This window comes from Aspergillus fijiensis (assembly GCF_003184825.1).
Source record: "Aspergillus fijiensis CBS 313.89 unplaced genomic scaffold BO72scaffold_15, whole genome shotgun sequence".
Taxonomy (NCBI): Eukaryota; Fungi; Ascomycota; class Eurotiomycetes; order Eurotiales; family Aspergillaceae; genus Aspergillus; species Aspergillus fijiensis.
The window spans coordinates 150,734-167,568 of NW_024468991.1; the positions used below are offsets into that span (position 1 = coordinate 150,734).

At 54.5% G+C, this 16,835-nt stretch overlaps 6 protein-coding genes across 6 annotated transcripts; 4 read left to right on the top strand and 2 right to left on the bottom strand.

The window, feature by feature from the left end:
* The first annotated feature begins 348 nt into the window (after window positions 1–348).
* BO72DRAFT_58534 (glutamine amidotransferase subunit DUG2) lies at window positions 349–3,939 on the top strand. Its single transcript, XM_040950549.1, has 7 exons — window positions 349–423; window positions 511–767; window positions 839–964; window positions 1,019–1,150; window positions 1,207–1,767; window positions 1,831–2,020; window positions 2,081–3,939. The coding sequence occupies exons 2-7, from the start codon at window positions 528–530 to the stop codon at window positions 3,757–3,759; spliced, it is 2,928 nt and encodes a 975-aa protein (XP_040802842.1). The 5' UTR covers window positions 349–423; window positions 511–527; the 3' UTR covers window positions 3,760–3,939.
* Window positions 3,940–4,536: 597 nt separating this feature from the next.
* BO72DRAFT_400857 (putative quinate pathway repressor protein QutR) lies at window positions 4,537–7,791 on the top strand. Its single transcript, XM_040942162.1, has 2 exons — window positions 4,537–7,421; window positions 7,494–7,791. The coding sequence occupies exons 1-2, from the start codon at window positions 4,932–4,934 to the stop codon at window positions 7,746–7,748; spliced, it is 2,745 nt and encodes a 914-aa protein (XP_040802843.1). The 5' UTR covers window positions 4,537–4,931; the 3' UTR covers window positions 7,749–7,791.
* Window positions 7,792–9,061: 1,270 nt separating this feature from the next.
* Window positions 9,062–10,190, top strand: BO72DRAFT_446618 (alpha/beta fold hydrolase). Its single transcript, XM_040944338.1, has one exon. It carries the CDS (start codon window positions 9,146–9,148, stop codon window positions 10,124–10,126), a length of 981 nt encoding a protein of 326 aa, XP_040802844.1. The 5' UTR covers window positions 9,062–9,145; the 3' UTR covers window positions 10,127–10,190.
* Window positions 10,191–10,795: 605 nt separating this feature from the next.
* On the bottom strand, window positions 10,796–12,836 carry BO72DRAFT_400864 (sphingosine kinase). The gene is made up of 3 exons (XM_040942163.1): window positions 12,612–12,836; window positions 12,479–12,547; window positions 10,796–12,372 (listed from the first exon to the last, which is right to left on the bottom strand). Exons 1-3 carry the CDS (start codon window positions 12,694–12,696, stop codon window positions 11,090–11,092), a joined length of 1,437 nt encoding a protein of 478 aa, XP_040802845.1. The 5' UTR covers window positions 12,697–12,836; the 3' UTR covers window positions 10,796–11,089.
* Window positions 12,837–13,431: 595 nt separating this feature from the next.
* Window positions 13,432–14,716, bottom strand: BO72DRAFT_446620 (putative glycosyl transferase family 8 family). Its single transcript, XM_040944339.1, has one exon. The coding sequence runs from the start codon at window positions 14,566–14,568 to the stop codon at window positions 13,570–13,572; it is 999 nt and encodes a 332-aa protein (XP_040802846.1). The 5' UTR covers window positions 14,569–14,716; the 3' UTR covers window positions 13,432–13,569.
* A 482-nt stretch (window positions 14,717–15,198) lies between these two features.
* BO72DRAFT_526400 (glycosyltransferase family 2 protein) lies at window positions 15,199–16,751 on the top strand (the record flags this gene model as incomplete). Its single annotated transcript, XM_040950030.1, has 5 exons — window positions 15,199–15,524; window positions 15,582–15,829; window positions 15,886–16,200; window positions 16,254–16,484; window positions 16,563–16,751. The coding sequence occupies exons 1-5, from the start codon at window positions 15,401–15,403 to the stop codon at window positions 16,749–16,751; spliced, it is 1,107 nt and encodes a 368-aa protein (XP_040802847.1). The 5' UTR covers window positions 15,199–15,400.
* Between the last annotated feature and the right edge of the window lie 84 nt (window positions 16,752–16,835).

Here is a 16,835-nt window from a genome sequence, read left to right on the forward strand (position 1 = left end):
TCTCTCTCTTCTCTCTACACCGCCACACCGCCCGTCGATCCTCATTGGGGCCAACATTTCATCATTTATCATCCATTCATTATTGCTTTTTTATTCTTCACCACTTTTGAACGCCAAGAACAACCTCCGACATTCCTCACGGACTCAATCTCACAATTTCAAGTCGGTCTTGCAACATCTGCGACTGATACATCCCTGGAAGCCCCGAAAACTAAGATTGCCCCTGGTTTACGGAGTACTACTTCTCTGCCTTGATCTCTCCGTCGTGGCCGTGTCTAATTCGTGTGTCCGACTTCGCTCCGACTGACTCACTCACGCGATCAAAATCGACCGCTTTTGCCCTGCGTCTCACCGCATTCCATCACATCATTTATCACACGTCACGTGAATTCAGCCGTTCATTGATCCCCCAGAATCATCTTGGTTTTAGAAACTTTTATTTTGTCTCGTTCTTGAAAAAAAAAAAAAAATAAGAGAAAGGTTAAAAAACAAGGCTAAGACTTTTTTGAGCTCCATTGCCAGGAGCAATGGATCATACAGTACTCGTCGAGTCTGATGGTACATCAGAGACCGATGATCAGACCAAGCTCTGGGAGTCCGATCCGCGCTCCGTGACGGCGGCCCATCTGGCCCAGGATGAGGCCGAACTTCCGGCTCCAGTCGAATGCGGTGCTATCGGCCACCGCGTACAAGCCAGTCGCTCGGTTCTGGCCCTCGTGCTCGACAAAGAATGTGTCTTTGCTGGTCTGCAGGGGGGAGACATTGTAGTACGTGGGAGCAAGTCTCCGAATATACCGATTGGTCTGCTATCTGTCACAAATGCTAAGACAAAATCTAGGCTTGGTCTTTGGAGACCTATGATCTTGTGCTCTCGGTGCACGCTCATCAGGAAAGTGTCCTTGATCTTTACTTGTCCGAAGACGGAGAGCTGCTCTTCTCCACGGGCGGAGATTCTGTTGTTAATGTAGTGCTTTACCCTTCCATGTTTTCTCTACCAGGAGCTTGCTGACCTCGGTAGGTATGGTCGACGAGGACATTCGACCGGCTGTATTCGATCCACTCCCACCACGATGTTGGAGATATCTTCGCGGTCGCTTATTCGTCGAGCTTGAAGACGATCTACTGCGGTGCTCAGAACACCAGCATTCAGGTCAGTCTCTTGCCCACCCTAGCCAACATGGGCTACTGATTGCTGAAATTCCTCAGTGGTGCGACATCTCCCAGGTCGATGCAGCTTCAGCACAGTCATCGGCGGCGCAGTTGTCCCGACGGACCCATCGCTTTTTCGACTCCAGGGGTCCGGATGGTTCGCGTGCGCCGCGGCCGGACGCAGGCGCCGAGGGACCTCATTCAGTCATGCAGGGTGGCCAAGTGCTGACTTTCAAACGCGACCACCATAAGCTCTTTGCCCACCACGGCTACGTATACACCATGCTTCTGGTCAAGGGCTTGATTGAGTCTTCTCCAGAGGAAGAGGTGCTTCTGACGGGTGCCGGCGATGGGGTGGTCAAGCTGTGGCGTTTGGAGCAGAACTCGGCCAACGCCGTTCCGTCCCCGATCGCGAAGCTGCAGAACGGGGATTCCGTTCTCTCCATCGCCGTTGACGGATCCTTCCTCTACTGTGGTTTGGCTGGAGGTGCGCTCAACATCTGGAACCTTGATTCGCGGCAGCTGGTCAAACGCATCGCCATGCACACCGGCGATCTGTGGGCCGTAGACATTATTCACGGCGTGGCGGTCTGTGGAGATTCCAACGGTGTGATCAAGGTAGGCGATCCCCTGACTAATTCTCTTGATGCTGCGGAACCGTCGACTGATTGCGTGCCGCAGAAATTCAACTCGCGGTTCGAGGAGATCGGCAGCTGGGTTGCTCACGGAGGGACTATGCTCGCGTCTGCTGCTGGTCAGTACAAAGATCGCTACATCTACGCGAGCGGCGGCAACGACAATACGGTCGGCATTTGGGACGTGACGGACGTGACTCGGGGAGGTCAAGCCGAAAAGCCGCCAATCAATAATGGTACGTCCCGCATGGCGGACTGGGGCGAGGTAGTTTGCTACGTGAGCTAATTTCGAACAGATGAAATGGTCAACTCCCTGGCCAAGTTTGTCGCCTACAAGACTGTGTCAGCCAGTCCCAAATTTGCGGTTGAATGCAACCAGGGTGCAGCGTTCCTTCGTCGTCACTGCATCTATCTCGGAGCGAAGACCAATCTATTGACCACGGGAGCCGACACAAATCCCATCGTGCATGCTCGATTTGATGCTACATCTCCAGACCAGGTCGATAAAACAATCTTATTCTACGGCCACTACGATGTTGTTGGGGCGGATGCGAATGCGGCGAAGTGGAAGACCGACCCGTATCAGCTCACTTCCATTGACGGCTTCCTCTATGGTCGCGGAGTGTCGGATAACAAGGGTCCCATTCTAGCGGCGCTTTATGCGGCAGCAGACCTTGCTCGACAGAAAGCACTCCGCTGTAACGTGGTTTTCCTGATTGAAGGCGAAGAAGAGTCGGGATCCCAGGGATTCCACGAAACAGTCCGCAAGCATAAGCCTCAAATCGGCCCCGTGGACTGGATCCTCTTGGCTAATAGTTACTGGCTTGATGACTACAACCCCTGCTTAACATATGGGCTGCGTGGTGTGGTCAACGCCAACCTGGTTGTGCAGAGCGACCATCCCGACCTGCACAGCGGTATCGACGGAAGTTCGTTACTGGACGAGCCACTGAAAGATCTCACCATGCTGCTGAGCACCTTTGTCGGACCCAAGGGCCGAATCAACCTGCCAGGGTTCCATGAGCCTGTTCTTCCCCTCACCGAGGCGGAGAAGCAGCGGTACACCGCAATCGCTGATATTCTCCTGCCCCACCACCCAGAAATCACCGACAGCGATGCGTTCATCAACTCGCTCATGCACCGCTGGCGTGAGCCCTCCCTGACGATCCACTCTATCGAGGTGCCCGGCAGCAGCAAGAGTGCTACGACGACGATCTCTCGCAAGGCCAAGGCCAGTTTATCGATCCGATTGGTGCCGAACCAGACCGCCGACGAAGTGGCGACCAATCTGACGCTCTTCGCGCAGGAGCATTTCGACAGTCTGGAGTCGCAGAACGACCTGACCGTCGAGATCACGGGTAAATCCGACCCCTGGCTGGGCGATCCGGACAACGAGATGTTCCAGACCTTGGCCGACGCGATCGCGGCCGCCTGGACTCCGGACACCACTACCCAGCGACACCAATACCCACCCATTCAAACGATCCCTCAACGCACCCTCGAGGCGACGAAGCGCGCCAAGGAGCAGCACCCGCGCCTCAAGCGGGCGGACTCGGAGGATAGCCTGGCCTCCCACATCGATCGCATCATCATGTCCACGACGATCTCGTCGACCGGCAAGTCTGCGCACAAGCGGTCGTCGCTGAGCACCGCGGTCCCGACCTCCTCGACCCTAACCAGCAAGTCGGGCGCCACGACGCTCGCAGCCGACGAACCCGCAGCCCCGAAGCCCGCGCCGGAGGTGGCTGATCCCAGCCAGCCGACTCGGGTGCGTCCCATCTACATCCGGGAGGGTGGCTCGATCCCCACCATCAGATTCCTGGAGAAGGAGTTCTCCGCCCCCGCGGCGAATCTGCCTTGTGGACAGGCGAGCGACAACGCACATTTGTACAATGAACGGCTGCGGGTGGAGAATTTGTATAAAAGCCGGGAGATCTTTGGCCATGTATTTTCACGGTTGCCGGAGAGGCTGTAGATACCATATCCTGGAATGTTGAGTTGGGATTATGCGTTGGAACAGCTGTTATTGTGGTGGGGTTTGATTTCGGGTAGAGCATTAATATCACTAGCAATTAGACTCCGAGAGGAGGAAGTTATTACTCGGGTACATTAATGAGTGGTGCGCGCAGGATATGCATGATGCCCAGTGTGTGTGTGTGTCGATAAGTGGTAACGCCAGGCAGCGATATTTGATGCCTTGTCAGCACACCGGCCCGGTCGACTTGCAGCGGAAGAACATAACAGTTCGGTTCGCGATGATCTGCAGGGTCAGAGCACATGGACCAATTTGCGGTAGAAAACAAACAAGATCACTTACTCGCAGAGTAATTTTCAACTACATAGTGGTAAAGCCTCGACCACCATCAATAATCCCTATGGTATGATTGATGAGCTGGAAACTTGAATCAATGGGACGGCCACTCAGCCCCAGGCCCAGCCTTGACCCAAGATGCAACCGAGGCTTTGGTTGTTGACCCCACGGGGTAAGCGAGGACGCGAGGAAGCGAGGAAGCGAGTCAACCAAGGAAAATTATTAATGAAGAATAGCACCGGTGAGAACGGGAATTGATTAGCCAGGAAGTGGATAGAGTGAGGAACGGGTGAGCCTTTCTCCGCATTTCTTGGCTGTTCTCCAACCGCTTTGCCGGGCTCTTCTTTTCCACCGATCGCTTCTTTGGGTGCTTTTGCTGTTCGCTCGCTCCCGCCCGCCCGCCTGCCTCTTTCTTCCCCCACATCTTTTCTCTCTCTCCAACCCAGCCCAACCCAGTTCACCCACACACTTCTCCTCCTCTCCCACCTCTCCCTCCCTCCCTCCTCCACCTGGTATTTTTCTCTTTTCTCTTCTTCACCTTCTTCACCTCTGAACTTCAAACCAGCTTGTGTGCGACCATTGCCAATTCTTCTCATCCTTCGCCTATACACCACAACTCTATCCGGTCTACCCCTCTGTCGCATCTTCCTCGCATTTCGCACCGACCCCCCATGGCCTAAACCCCCCGTCCTATTCCTCCCACACCCTGTCGGTTCCTGCATCACATCCTCCCAAGTCATGCGCCACTCCGTCAGAGATCACATCCTCAATATAACGCCCACTCTTCCCCGTTATAACTCCCCCGTGGACTCGGATCAAACCCCGCCACCGCTATAATGTCAGTGATCGTGAAACCACCCAAGCGCAAACTAGATGACCTCGATGGTCCCATCGCACAGAACCACCGGCGTTTGTCGCATAGCCCGTATGTCTCCAGTGGCTCCCAATCCGTCGATCCAGCCTATGGAGATGAGACCCCGAGGGAACGAGTACACAGCCTCCCCGGAGACAACCCAGAGGCCTCACATTGGTTTGCCCCTTCGCTGCGGGGGGTTACCTCTAGCCGAGGGTCTCCCACGGCCTTCGAAAGCGCCACCCAGGTGCCCCGAAAGTTCGCGCGGAACTCATCCATCGTGCTGATCGGCATCCGAGGAACCGGCAAATCCAGTTTGGCGGTGATACTGGCAGCCACGTCGGGGCGGAGGTTGATCGACGCGGACCGGTACTTCCAACAGGTCACCGGCCGGTCGCGCGCGGCGTACAAAAAAGAATTTGAATTGGTGGACTATCGACAGCAGGAAGCCCGAGTGATGGAGTCGATGCTGGCAGACCATCAGGAAGGGTGCGTGATTGCCTGCGGGCCGGGTTCTATGGAGCGCAGTGGGCAGATGCTGCTCCGTGAGTACGCCAGAACCCATCCGGTGATCTATCTCCTCCGGGACGCAGAAAGCATCCAGTCTTATCTGAAGGCGTGGAATGTCGACAAAGTCCGTCGGTTCCTCGGCCTGGCGGGGCCGATCTATCGGGCGTGTTCCAACCTGGAGTTCTTCAACGTGTCGGAGAAAGGCATGGCGGAGCATGCGGCCGCCAAGGACGGTAACCACGCTCAGTTGGAGCTGGATCTGGACCAGCGCTTCCAGGCTATCACGCCCTTCCTGACTCTGAAACGATTGCAGCTCGACTTTCTCCGGTTTATTGCGTTTGCTACGGGCGATGCCAATGACTTGAGCAGTCTGAACGCGTCCTTCCCGCTGTCCATGCAAGCGATCGAGTCGCGGGCGTTTACTTACGCTGTGACAGTGCCGATTTCTTCGTTGTTGGAGCGGGACCTGGACATCGAAGACCTTGAGTCTACATCTGATGCATTCGAACTCAAGATTGACATCACGGAACCGCCCTCCTCGCGACTAGCTGTGGACTCCGGCATCGCCGACAAGATCAGCCATGCGGTCGCAAACATTCGACGAAATACTGTCGTTCCACTCGTATATCACGTGGAAAGTAGTGTAGGCTTCAGTAGCCAGAACGGTGAGCACAACGAACACTCGCGTCGGCCCACCAACGAGTATTTGAACCTTATCCAGCATGGGCTGCGCCTGGCTCCGGAATTCGTGACGGTCGACCTGTCGTATAGCGACGACCTCTTGTCTCAAATCATCGCGTCGAAGGGCTCGAGCCGTGTGATCGGCCATTATGCTGCGGCTCAGCCTCCGCCGAGGGGGTGGGACGACCCGACATACATGAATCTTTACGAGCGAGCAAAACGGCTGGGCTGTGATCTAGTACGATTGACTCAGCCGGCGACCTCCATAGATGACAATTTTGCAGTTCAAAGGTTTCGCGACTCCTTCAAGTTGCTTCCGACTCCTCTACCTCTTATAGCATACAACTCAGGACTGCTGGGCCGGTTGTCTTGTTGTTTCAACCCGATCTTGACGCCTGTGACACATCAGTCTCTTCTCTCTGAAACACAACTCAACGGGCTTCCCTGTATCACGTTGCGTGAAGCCCAGGAAGCTCTCTACTCCTCCTTCACTCTGGACCCTATGCAGTTCTTTCTGTTCGGCGGCAACGTCACCTACAGTCTGTCGCCAATCATGCACAACGCGGCATACAATCTCTGTGGCATGCCGCATGTCTACCGAACCCACCAGTCATCTACCTTGCGTGGACTGAATGATCTGGTCTCCAATCCACACTTTGGCGGCACCAGTGTCGCCTTGCCGTACAAGACAGAAGTAATTCCCCTCCTCCATTCGATGTCTCCTCACGCCCGCGCCATCGGTGCTGTGAACACCTTGGTACCGATTCGGGAGGGCGACGAAAAGACTCTGGATGGCGATGGTTCCCCTTTGCTTATGGGCAAGAGCCGCGCGGGCCCCGTGAAAGCTTTGCATGGAGATAACACTGACTGGATTGGCATTGGTAACTGCTTCCGACGAGGCCTATCCCCTGCGAATGCCATTCGACCTCTGTCCACCGGGTTGGTTATAGGTGCAGGTGGTATGGCTCGCGCTGCCGTCTACGCCATGATTCATCTGGGGGTGCAGAACATCTTTGTGTTCAACCGCACCGCTGCCAATGCGGAGAAGCTAGCCCGGCACTACAACCAACAAAACCTGCGGTCGCCCGGCCGAGCCGGGTCAACGACCCGCCCTCATGTTCATGTTCTACGATCGCAACAAGACAGCTGGCCTGTCAATTACAAGCAACCGACCGTCATCTGCTCCTGCATTCCCACCCACAGCATCGGAGGGGAACCGGCGCCCAATAATGAGATCCCGTCCCAGTGGCTGGAGAGCCCGACGGGTGGTGTAGTTGTCGAAGTAAGTCTTGGTCTCGCAATTCAATCGCGCAAACACGATATCCCGCAAGCAGAACTGACATTTTCTGGTTAGTTGGCCTACAAATCCCTCAACACTCCGCTAATCAAGCAGATCCGCGCGCTCTCCCACCGCGGCTGGGTGGCATTGGATGGGTTGGATGTTCTCCCGGAGCAAGGATTCGCCCAATTTGAATTGTTCACGGGCCGCCGTGCGCCTCGACGGTTGATGCGCACGGTGGTGTTGAAGGAATACAAGGAGGAAGAAGGGCAATACGACCCGCAAGCCATCCAGAATCGGCTTGAGAATCTGAAGGGGCAACCCACTTGATGATGATGAGGTCGGCCGTATCGCCGCTGTAATGTGATCGATGTGATGTCGAAATCTTTAGGCTCAATGAGACATGACTTCTCAGACACTACTAGTTGACGACCTCTCACATATGTAATCCACAAAATCGAAAGTGCCCGTCCGGCCATTGAAATAGACCCCCCTCTGCCGCCGCCCGGTGAATGTCCGACCCACATGGTCCGTGAAGGCGTTGTAGGCGTCGACAAAGACACTGCCGATGCCGGTAGATCCGTTGTCGTTGTCGTTGGCGTAGCTGCCGCGGAGTTTGTCCGGGGACTCATCCCGCCACTCATCCCGCCGCTTGCTCCGGCGCCAGCTCTCCCGGCACCGGCTCGCGGTGTAAAGGAGTAGTTCTGAGGCCAGTGACTCGATGAGCCCTGAGTACTAGGGAAGCGACCCCACCACGTCATGCTGCAGAGCTGAGCTCAGTCGCTAATCCGCAATCGCATGGTTTCCGAGTGAAGCTGCCACTGCAGCTGGATTTGGTCGACCCCTGTTTCCTCCTCACGAGCTCCGAGCTCCTATGAAAAGATGGAAGCGACAGTGGGTGTTTGCACTAGTGCTGCCCTAGCTCAATCGTGCAAATCACTCAAGTGGGCTCGAGGTTTGCAGATAGGAAGAAGAGCGCCAGTGCTCGCGTGCAATTTACCGGTACACCCCTATAGAGAGCCATTCAGGGTCAAATACATCATTTCTACTAGATACTGTAAAGGACTGGGAGTCTTCTCATACAATGCTGCGAGTCAATCGGGCGAGCAAAGCTCGACTAGGCGTTGAGGTTCTCGGAAGATAACCCCGAAGCTGCAGATTCGGGTGCCTGTGGGGCTTTTAGGGCTTGCCCAAATGTGTACTCAGGTAGATACGGAGAACTACTCCACGTGTGGTCGATCGGTATGAAGTAGAATGTTTGTGGCATGCGTGATTCCAATCCCGAAAAATTGCTTTTTTTATTGTAGGCATCCTATTTCTTCATTTTTTTCTTTCCACTCTAGGCTACATACTCTCACGATCATAACACACGTGATCATTTTCCCACGATATGTTCAGGCAGCCCTCTGCGTCACACCCGTACTATTGGTCCTAGGACATACGGCTCCCTCATGAGGCGTATTACTGCAGAAAAGCTCCACATAACCATATTACACTCTCAATTATGTAATTATTTTTAGCATCTGCTTGACCCCGAAACAGAATGACGCGACCTTTATCTCCCTATCAAGAGATTAGTCAGCCGAACAAGCCGAATCTGACGATAAGGAAATTTGGAGCATAAACAACCCACCCCCCCACCCCGCAATTCCCCTCTAGTGTCTCCTCTACGTGACGCTCGATTGCACTATCCTCCCATCTAACACAAGCAAAACCCCATCCTCACAATGCCCACCTTTCCGCTAGTCGTCCTCCCGCGTCCCGGGACCACAATCCCCGAGCCAGCGTCCTCCATCCCCGCCCCCAGCGAAGCAGCCTTCACCTCCACCTTCGGCACCATCCTGCCCCAAGCCTCCTACCTCCAAACCTCAGCCGGCCAAGCAGCCTACTACTCCATCCCCCCGACAGCCACTACTCCAGGACGCGGGCCCACAAGAATCCTCTTCGTGCACGGCGTCCAAACCAGCGCGATAGGCATGGCCCCGCTGGCGCGTGCCCTGGCCGCGCGCTTCCCCGCCGCGCACTGCCTCCTCTTCGACCACTGGGGCCACGGCCTCTCCGCGACGCCGCGGCAGCCGCACGCGCCGGCCCTCTTCCACGACCTCATTTCAGCCGTGCTCGACCACCTGCGCTGGCCCTCCGCCCATTTTGTGGGTTACTCCTTCGGCGGCGCCACCACCGCCACCTTCGCCGCCCGGTTTCCCGAACGGGTGGAGAGTATGGTCCTCGTCGCGCCGGCGGGGTTGCTCCGTGCTGCGCAGTTCACCGAGCAGCAGCGGGTGCTTTTGAAGGGGGATGATGGTGACGAGGCTGTCGAGCGGCGGGCCCGCGACTGGATCCTGGAGTGGTTGGAGGGCGGGCCGTTGGTGGTGCCGGCGGACTGGGAGAAGAGGGTCGCCCGAGGCGAGGTCGTGGCGCAGATGGTGCGCAAGTGGCAGATGGAGGAGCACCCGGGCCATGCGGCCAGCGTGGTGGGGATCTTTCGGGATGGTGGGGTCATGGATATGCATGACACCTTTAAAGTGGCGGCCGAGAAGGGGATTCCGGCGCGGTGTGTGTTGGGCGAGTTGGATGATTTGTGTACCGTGCAGGAGTTGGGGGAGTTGGGGTTTGGGGATGTGCATGTCGTGCAGGGGGTGGGGCATGGGGTGGTGAGGGAGAGGGTGTCGGAGGTGGCCGGGTTGGTGGCCGAGTTTTGGGTGAGGTAAGGGCTGGCGGTCAGGGTTATAAAGTTGGGGATATGAGGCGAGCTATTGGGTAGAGGTAGGTCGTGGATGCGTTTTGAGGTGGGACGTGGGATTAGTTGGGTGGACTGTTCATACTATGTACTAGATTTGTCATATTGTGTAGAGATCTTACGATGTCGACATCCTTGGTGCTTGTTCTCTTTTTGGAAGGGGTTGTCATGGGCTGGGTAGAATGATAGTCAAGGGGAGGAAAGCAGATAGGGCGAAGTCACCACGCGCTCGATAGTCTGACAAAGGGCGCAGAACTTTACAGTGATGGATTGTCAAGAAGTGTTTATGCTTACTATCAATGGGCTGGAAGGTATTCCGCGGCTCTGAACTCGGAGGTTAGCTTGGAGAATCACTGGAAATGCCTTCAGTAAAGGGGACCGGGGACTGGTTAGAGAAGGGTGGCGATGTGGACTTTGCTTCTTTCACTTGTCATAGATCCTGGCTCTTCTGTCTTGAGGGGTGGGATCGGATCTGGACTACAACTTTCTCATCGGATCGTCTCCGATAGATCGTACAATCCCAGTCTCTAGAATAGCAATTCCCTTTTCAAAACTCCTAGGTTTCTGGTCTTTATGCCGTATAAGCGAAACTGGTGATACATTTCTTCACAATACCTTAGTCTAAGGTCCACTTCCAAGGCCACGATCTCGGATAGTTTGTGATACAAAGTAAAGATTACATGATTCAATGAACTGTCATCGACTTGGGCAGACATATTAATCAAGAGATCCTAGTGTTACATTGAAAGTTCTGTATGCGCTGGGATTTTCCCACTTTCCTCCTGTTTCCCTGTCTCCATCACGGCAAAACCACATCTAGCTTCGAGCTGCCTGGCTTGCTAAGAGTCTAAATCCTTCTGGAATTATCCCTAAAATGGGTATTGGGATGACCAGGTTCCGAAACTATTCGTCTTGCGAATATCTTTCATGGGTCTCATACGTGGTACGCATGACGCACATTTGAGAGCACCCGACCCAGACCCTGGTGCACCTCTACCTGAAAGGCCTCAAACGGATACCACTCCCCATCCACACTGATGCACCCCTCCTTCTCCTTAGGGGTAAGACGGTACGCCGAGACCTTCCGCATGTGCACGTCGCCGAGCTCGAAGCATTTCCCCTGCGGCAGCTTGACGGTAGCATCGAGGGCACCTACGATCCCAATCGTGTCAAACACCGTCATGACATCCAAGAGCCCGTCGCTGGGTAACGCGGCCGGGAAGAAGTTCGTGTCCTTGGCCACAATCGCCATGTTACTGGCGTAGAAGCTCGACAACCCCTCCCCGGAGACCACCTCCCAGTCCTCCGGGATATCGTCGTGCACGGTACCATACTTCAGCGGCAAGCCACTCGACCCCGCCCCTAAATTTTCAGTCAACACAGCCGACGACGCCAATGGCTGACCCCTCGCACGGTCATAATACTCCTGAATCTCCGCCTTATCCCCCATGACCGTCTTGAAAGCCAGCTCACAGGGATACGCCGTCCGCTGCGCAATCGTCGTCAAAACGCCATAGATAAAGCGATGGTCGCCCATCCACCGCAGATGCTCCGTCTTGAGGTCCGAGTCCGCCAGCACCCCCAAAGACTGCGACAGAAAGGATACCGTGTGGCGATCGCCCTGGGTGATCGAGAGCAAATCCAGGGGCATTGATACGCCTTTCACAATCGCCAGCGCCGCCTGCGCGACATCGTCCGTCCCGAACAGATTCCACGCCATCGCATTACCGGATCCGCAGGGGATCATGGCGACAGCCATCGTGGTCAGCGCCCTGATGGCATCCGGCCGACGGGCCAGCCCGTTGAACGCTTCGTGCGGCAGCCCGTCGCCTGAACAGCACACGATCGCGTCGTAGGCATCGAGGTCGATCCGCTCGGCGATCTCGCTGGCGTGGCCCTTGTACCGCGTCTCCTCGACGTCGAAGTGGCAGTGCGCCGCGGCGAGGATGGGCGCCGCGAGATCACGGAATTTCGTCACCGCGCCGGAGCAGAACGGGTTGATGATTACTTTGAGGCGTTTGAAGGGTTGCGCGGGGCGGTAGGCGCGGGCCAGAAGGTGCAACGTCCAGGTGGTGGCCTGCGCGTGCTCCTCGGGGCGGACGCGGTAGTGGATGATGTCGAGCCCGTTGCCGTCGACGTAGGTGATTGTGAGGTTCTTGGGGGTGACTTCTGCGTTAATGATGCCGTAGCGGTCGAGTTTGTAGTTGAGTTGGTGTTCTGGGGAATGGTTAGTGGGGGGATGTTCGTTGGGGTTAGTGGATGGAAGGAGCAGGGGATGGCTGGGGGTTAGGGTACGGTTTGTTCTGGGCGATGCGATACATACCTCGTTGGGATAATAACCCGCAGCAGTATTTCTTGGTTCTTGCCCGTCCGCGGGAGGAGGGACGGTTATCTAAGGAAGTAGACTGGGTCAGCTTGAATACTGGGAATGACACTACGACTCTGGGAAATCATACCGGTCACGGTGACGAATTCATCTTCCAGTGACAGAGTCACTGACTGGTCTACTTTGATTGTGGTGGGGGGTTCAGGTGGATTCATTGCGTGGTGGGAAGAAGGCGTTAGTATGTTTGATTATTAATATAGGTATTAGTAGATAATCGGATATTACATTCAACAGAGATGAAGTAAAGATTGGTCTAGTGTTTGTTGTGATCGGGCAAGCTCTAGGGCAATTGAAAGTAAAGCTTGTTGACGTGACAGTTTGGATCAGGGAGGAAAAGTCCGTGACAGTTGCCACGTAAGACTATACCCGGATGGGGTTAGTGGATGTGCTCCGTAGGGGGGATTCCCATCCGAGCATTCCGAGATAATCATGCGATGCAAGAACGTACTGCAGTAGGAGGCGGTTCATGCTCAACCACAGTATTGACGAGGCAAGCTATTCGTGTTTGCTTGCAAGGACCTAGTCTATTTAGTATCATCATATCTCAGGCTCGTAGCTTGACCGTCTATTGAACAGCTTTCCAACTCAGACCGTCCCGATAAGAATCACTATATATATGTCTTTTCTGAACTGGTACCCCCAATAAAAATAGTCTCTAACCAAATTTCACTGGCACCTTGGAACCTCAAAGGACGTAGTAATTGTTCTAGCTACAGATTTTTCCATAAACTAATCAATAGTAGTACACAGCGTGCTTAGAAGGACAGGCACTTAAAGAAGCGGGTGCTTAAGAAGCGGGATGGAAGAGGCGAGAAAGCTTGCACTGTTGCTCGATGAGACGGTTGGTAAGATATACTTCTGGCAGAGTTGAAGTGATTGCACATTAGCACGTTTAGGTTACTGAAGCTGGAGTGCTCCCCTTCAGGCGAAACTAAGGCTACACAAGAATCAGACTGTCCCTTGGTGCACTCTCTACTCTATTGGCATCTGATAACACACCCACATGAAGGCAACCTTCTCACTGTTGCTCAACCATCTCTCACCGAATAGAACCCAATCATGCGCCAATACCACGAGTGAAAGAAATCCAGCGTCTCTGGATGAAGCGGTGCCCACCACTTGTCATGCAACACAGCATAGCCTGCCCAGAGATCGTCCGGCCACGGCCACTGCACATTCCACGACAGATCCAGCCGCGTCCAGGGCATCGGACCATCAGCTGCAAAGACGACGTTCACAAGACTCTGATCAGCGATACTACTCTCAAAGCTTTCCGGCACCGCCAGCATGGCGGCAAAATAGTCGAAGATCTCGAGCGACGGCTGCAACATCAGAAAGCCCACGTTCAGAGTCTCCCAATCATAGAAGTCCTCTGGCACGCGCGCTGGGCGTGCTGTATGATTGAGGCGCAGCTGCGGGAGACCGGCCAGCACGTAGGACTCCGGCAACGGTAGGACCATCTCACCCACATGCACCGACGTGGAGAGGGGAGTCCTCGGCTGGAGCTCTGGAAGGTTCCAGACCGCGTCGATGGACCGAGTCAGAACCGAGTCAGCGTCTAGCAGCAGAATGCGATCGTACTGCACCATCTGCCACAGCCGTAGGCGCGTGAGTACATGCGCCCATCGCGCATCCTTGAAGCGCGTCCAGTCGGCTTTCAGCTCTGGCAGCTCGATCACCTGCGCGCCGTCGCGTCGCAGGCAGTCCCGCTTGCTTTCGTCCACCCCCTCGTGGACGAAGACCACGAAATCCAGGTTGAGTTTGGTGCGTGTTTCGGGGGCGTGTAGGATTTGGTAGGCGAGAATCCGGACGGCATCGAAGTAGGGATCACTTGAATTCTTGTATCTGGAGAACCAGAAGTCTTGGAATTCCGTTGGGGGGTTCAGATAGGCGGCGTAAATGGTTCTTTGCGTTGACGAAGCAGCTCTATCATTGGCACGCTGCCAGGGAAGGATTCCGGATGACCACCATGACGAGAGGAGCGCAATACCCACAAGAAGGATGGGGATGCTGACAAGGTGCTTCATGGTCATGAATGTGTGCTTGGAAGCAATATGCATCTCTTCTTACTTATGATTGCAATGGTCTATCGGATTTTATTCTTCCCAGAAGTGGTGTGGAGATCACCTTGAGATGAACCGTAGTGCTTATGCATGTACGATTTATCAGAGCTCCGTAGCGGACTGTGTGTTGTACCAAAGCAATCGAAGGTATCAATGCGCGCAGGATGCTGTCTCATTCATGAGAAGGACTCACAAATAACTCTCGAAGCTCCACCAAGCTGAGTTTCATTCGTCGGTAAACTCCCCAGTGCGAGATAGGGGCTAGGCCATGAATACTAGAGTTTCGTAGCACTCGACCTATCGGAATGAGATCGCGTCACACGATCGACGTTCGCAGTCCGTCGATCGCAGCTTGAAGATCGTGATTTACACAGCCAACGTGTCAGGAATACGGCGATCTTCAGTCCATAATTCCCAATTTGCTCGTGTGACATCAACACCCGATTGAAATGCAAGATGATCCAATGCAGATGGGGAAATCGACTACTCACATTAGTTCAGTCAGACTGACCAGTCATAAATACGAGACTATATGTTCAGTGATGGGCGCCTGGGTATGCTGGACAGTTATTCATCTTTCTGTTCATGTCCAACCCGGTCTCGAGACTTTGACTCGTCTGAGTCTCACTTCCAAGCGCACTGACACTGCATGAGACGAGTGGCGATTCATTCAAAGTAGCCCCAACACAGCCTAGTGTATCTTGCTTAAGTCTGAAGCAGAGCGAAGGTTAAAGTTAAAAGCATCAGAGCATCCTGATCTGGCCGGTAGCGACTTGGGCCTTGAAAAAAATCCATTATGACACTCAAGAACGGTGCAGATAGGAAAGAGCCGGACCACAAAAGCCGAACACAGAATTTGTATGCAATCTTGAACTATAATTGGGCCATTTTTCCTTGCACAGCGACAATCTTATTCCTGGGTGAGCCCGACCATAATCTTGTCAATGGGCCTCCTCCACTGACAGAAGTGCAAATAGGCCTTTATGAGATTAGCATTTGGACAGGTGCCTACCATGAGGTCGTTGTGCCTGACGCCCGGTGGACACCAGACTGCACCGTACTCGCCATGATTCTGGGTCCATTCCTGCTGTTCCAGCTCCCGCCATACTACACCCTCTGGGGGCTCTGCCTCCCCATACGACCCTTCGCGTATGCGAAAGCATCTAAAAAGCGTCCATTCCGCAGTCTGAAAGTATGTCTTGTCACGAAGGCAACAAATGTGCAGGTAGAGTCACCGATGCCACCGGTATTTCGAGGGGCATGCTAATGCAGGAGTCACAGACAGTAATACACACCGCTCAGCACTGGAATCGGCTCAGCAAGAGGGATCGCATCAGCTTTCACGTGGTCGTTGACTCAGTGCCAAACCCTTTCGTAGGCATGCTCCCTGACTTTGTGGAGCTGCTGGAGGTACCGTCTTCTTTCCGGCCAGATCACGCAAGGCACAAAGCGAGAGTCCTGGAATGGTGCCGGCGGCATTGGCGGTTGTCGGAGCAAGACTGGGTCCTGCATCTAGACGAAGAGACGGAGATCACTGAGGAGGCTTTGAGTGCGTGCGTGGACTTCATTGAGCGGGGCGCCGAGGATATTGGCATGGTGAGATCCGCAGATGCTCTGCGAAAACTTGATGCTGAATCATGGCTGCTCAGGGAACAATCTTCTACAACGCTCACAACCACTGGAAGAACCCTCTCCTGACTGTAGCCGAGGCCCTCCGAGTGGCAGAGGACTTTGGCCGGTTCCAGCTGCCGGTCCGGCTCTTTCAACGTCCATTGCTCGGCTGGATGCACGGCAGCTTTATTTTGATCAATGGGCAGGCGGAGAATGCAGTCACCTGGGATACAAATTGTCTTGCCGAAGATTTCTGGTTTGCGTACCATGTGAGTCGATCAATCGTTCTTTTCAAGCACGATAATTGTTGAATGGGGTTGACTAATGAGACAATGTGGATTGCAAAGGCTGCAAAACAAGGCTTCAAAACGGGCTGGATCCATGCCGTCGCACGCGAACAGCCCCCGGAGAGCCTGCAGGATCTCGTCCGACAACGCCGGAGATGGTACAGCGGAATCATGTCCGTTCCGGACTGGTCGGTCAGACTGGCATTGGCAATTCCGATGCTGGAGTCTTTTGTGCATTTGGGCTTGTAAGTGTCCGCCTAGATTGCAGTGTCATGGTTGACTAAGGATGGCTTGGTTCAGGACTATCTCCATCGCTTGTGGCTGGAGGGTATC

What these genes read in the sequence shown, in the direction of transcription:
- BO72DRAFT_400857 (XM_040942162.1), top strand. Translation starts at nt 4,932, where the DNA reads ATGTCAGTGATCGTGAAACCACCCAAGCGCAAACTAGATGACCTCGAT. An exon ending in CGGGTGGTGTAGTTGTCGAA is followed by an intron (nt 7,422 to 7,493) that starts GTAAGTCTTGGT and finishes TTTTCTGGTTAG; the next exon opens with TTGGCCTACAAATCCCTCAA.
- BO72DRAFT_400864 (XM_040942163.1), bottom strand. Translation starts at nt 12,696, where the DNA reads ATGAATCCACCTGAACCCCCCACCACAATCAAAGTAGACCAGTCAGTG. An exon ending in TGAATTCGTCACCGTGACCG is followed by an intron (nt 12,548 to 12,611) that starts GTATGATTTCCC and finishes CTACTTCCTTAG; the next exon opens with ATAACCGTCCCTCCTCCCGC. An exon ending in CGGGTTATTATCCCAACGAG is followed by an intron (nt 12,373 to 12,478) that starts GTATGTATCGCA and finishes ACCATTCCCCAG; the next exon opens with AACACCAACTCAACTACAAA.
- BO72DRAFT_446618 (XM_040944338.1), top strand. Translation starts at nt 9,146, where the DNA reads ATGCCCACCTTTCCGCTAGTCGTCCTCCCGCGTCCCGGGACCACAATC.
- BO72DRAFT_58534 (XM_040950549.1), top strand. Translation starts at nt 528, where the DNA reads ATGGATCATACAGTACTCGTCGAGTCTGATGGTACATCAGAGACCGAT. An exon ending in TGCAGGGGGGAGACATTGTA is followed by an intron (nt 768 to 838) that starts GTACGTGGGAGC and finishes GACAAAATCTAG; the next exon opens with GCTTGGTCTTTGGAGACCTA. An exon ending in ATTCCAACGGTGTGATCAAG is followed by an intron (nt 1,768 to 1,830) that starts GTAGGCGATCCC and finishes TGCGTGCCGCAG; the next exon opens with AAATTCAACTCGCGGTTCGA.
- BO72DRAFT_446620 (XM_040944339.1), bottom strand. Translation starts at nt 14,568, where the DNA reads ATGAAGCACCTTGTCAGCATCCCCATCCTTCTTGTGGGTATTGCGCTC.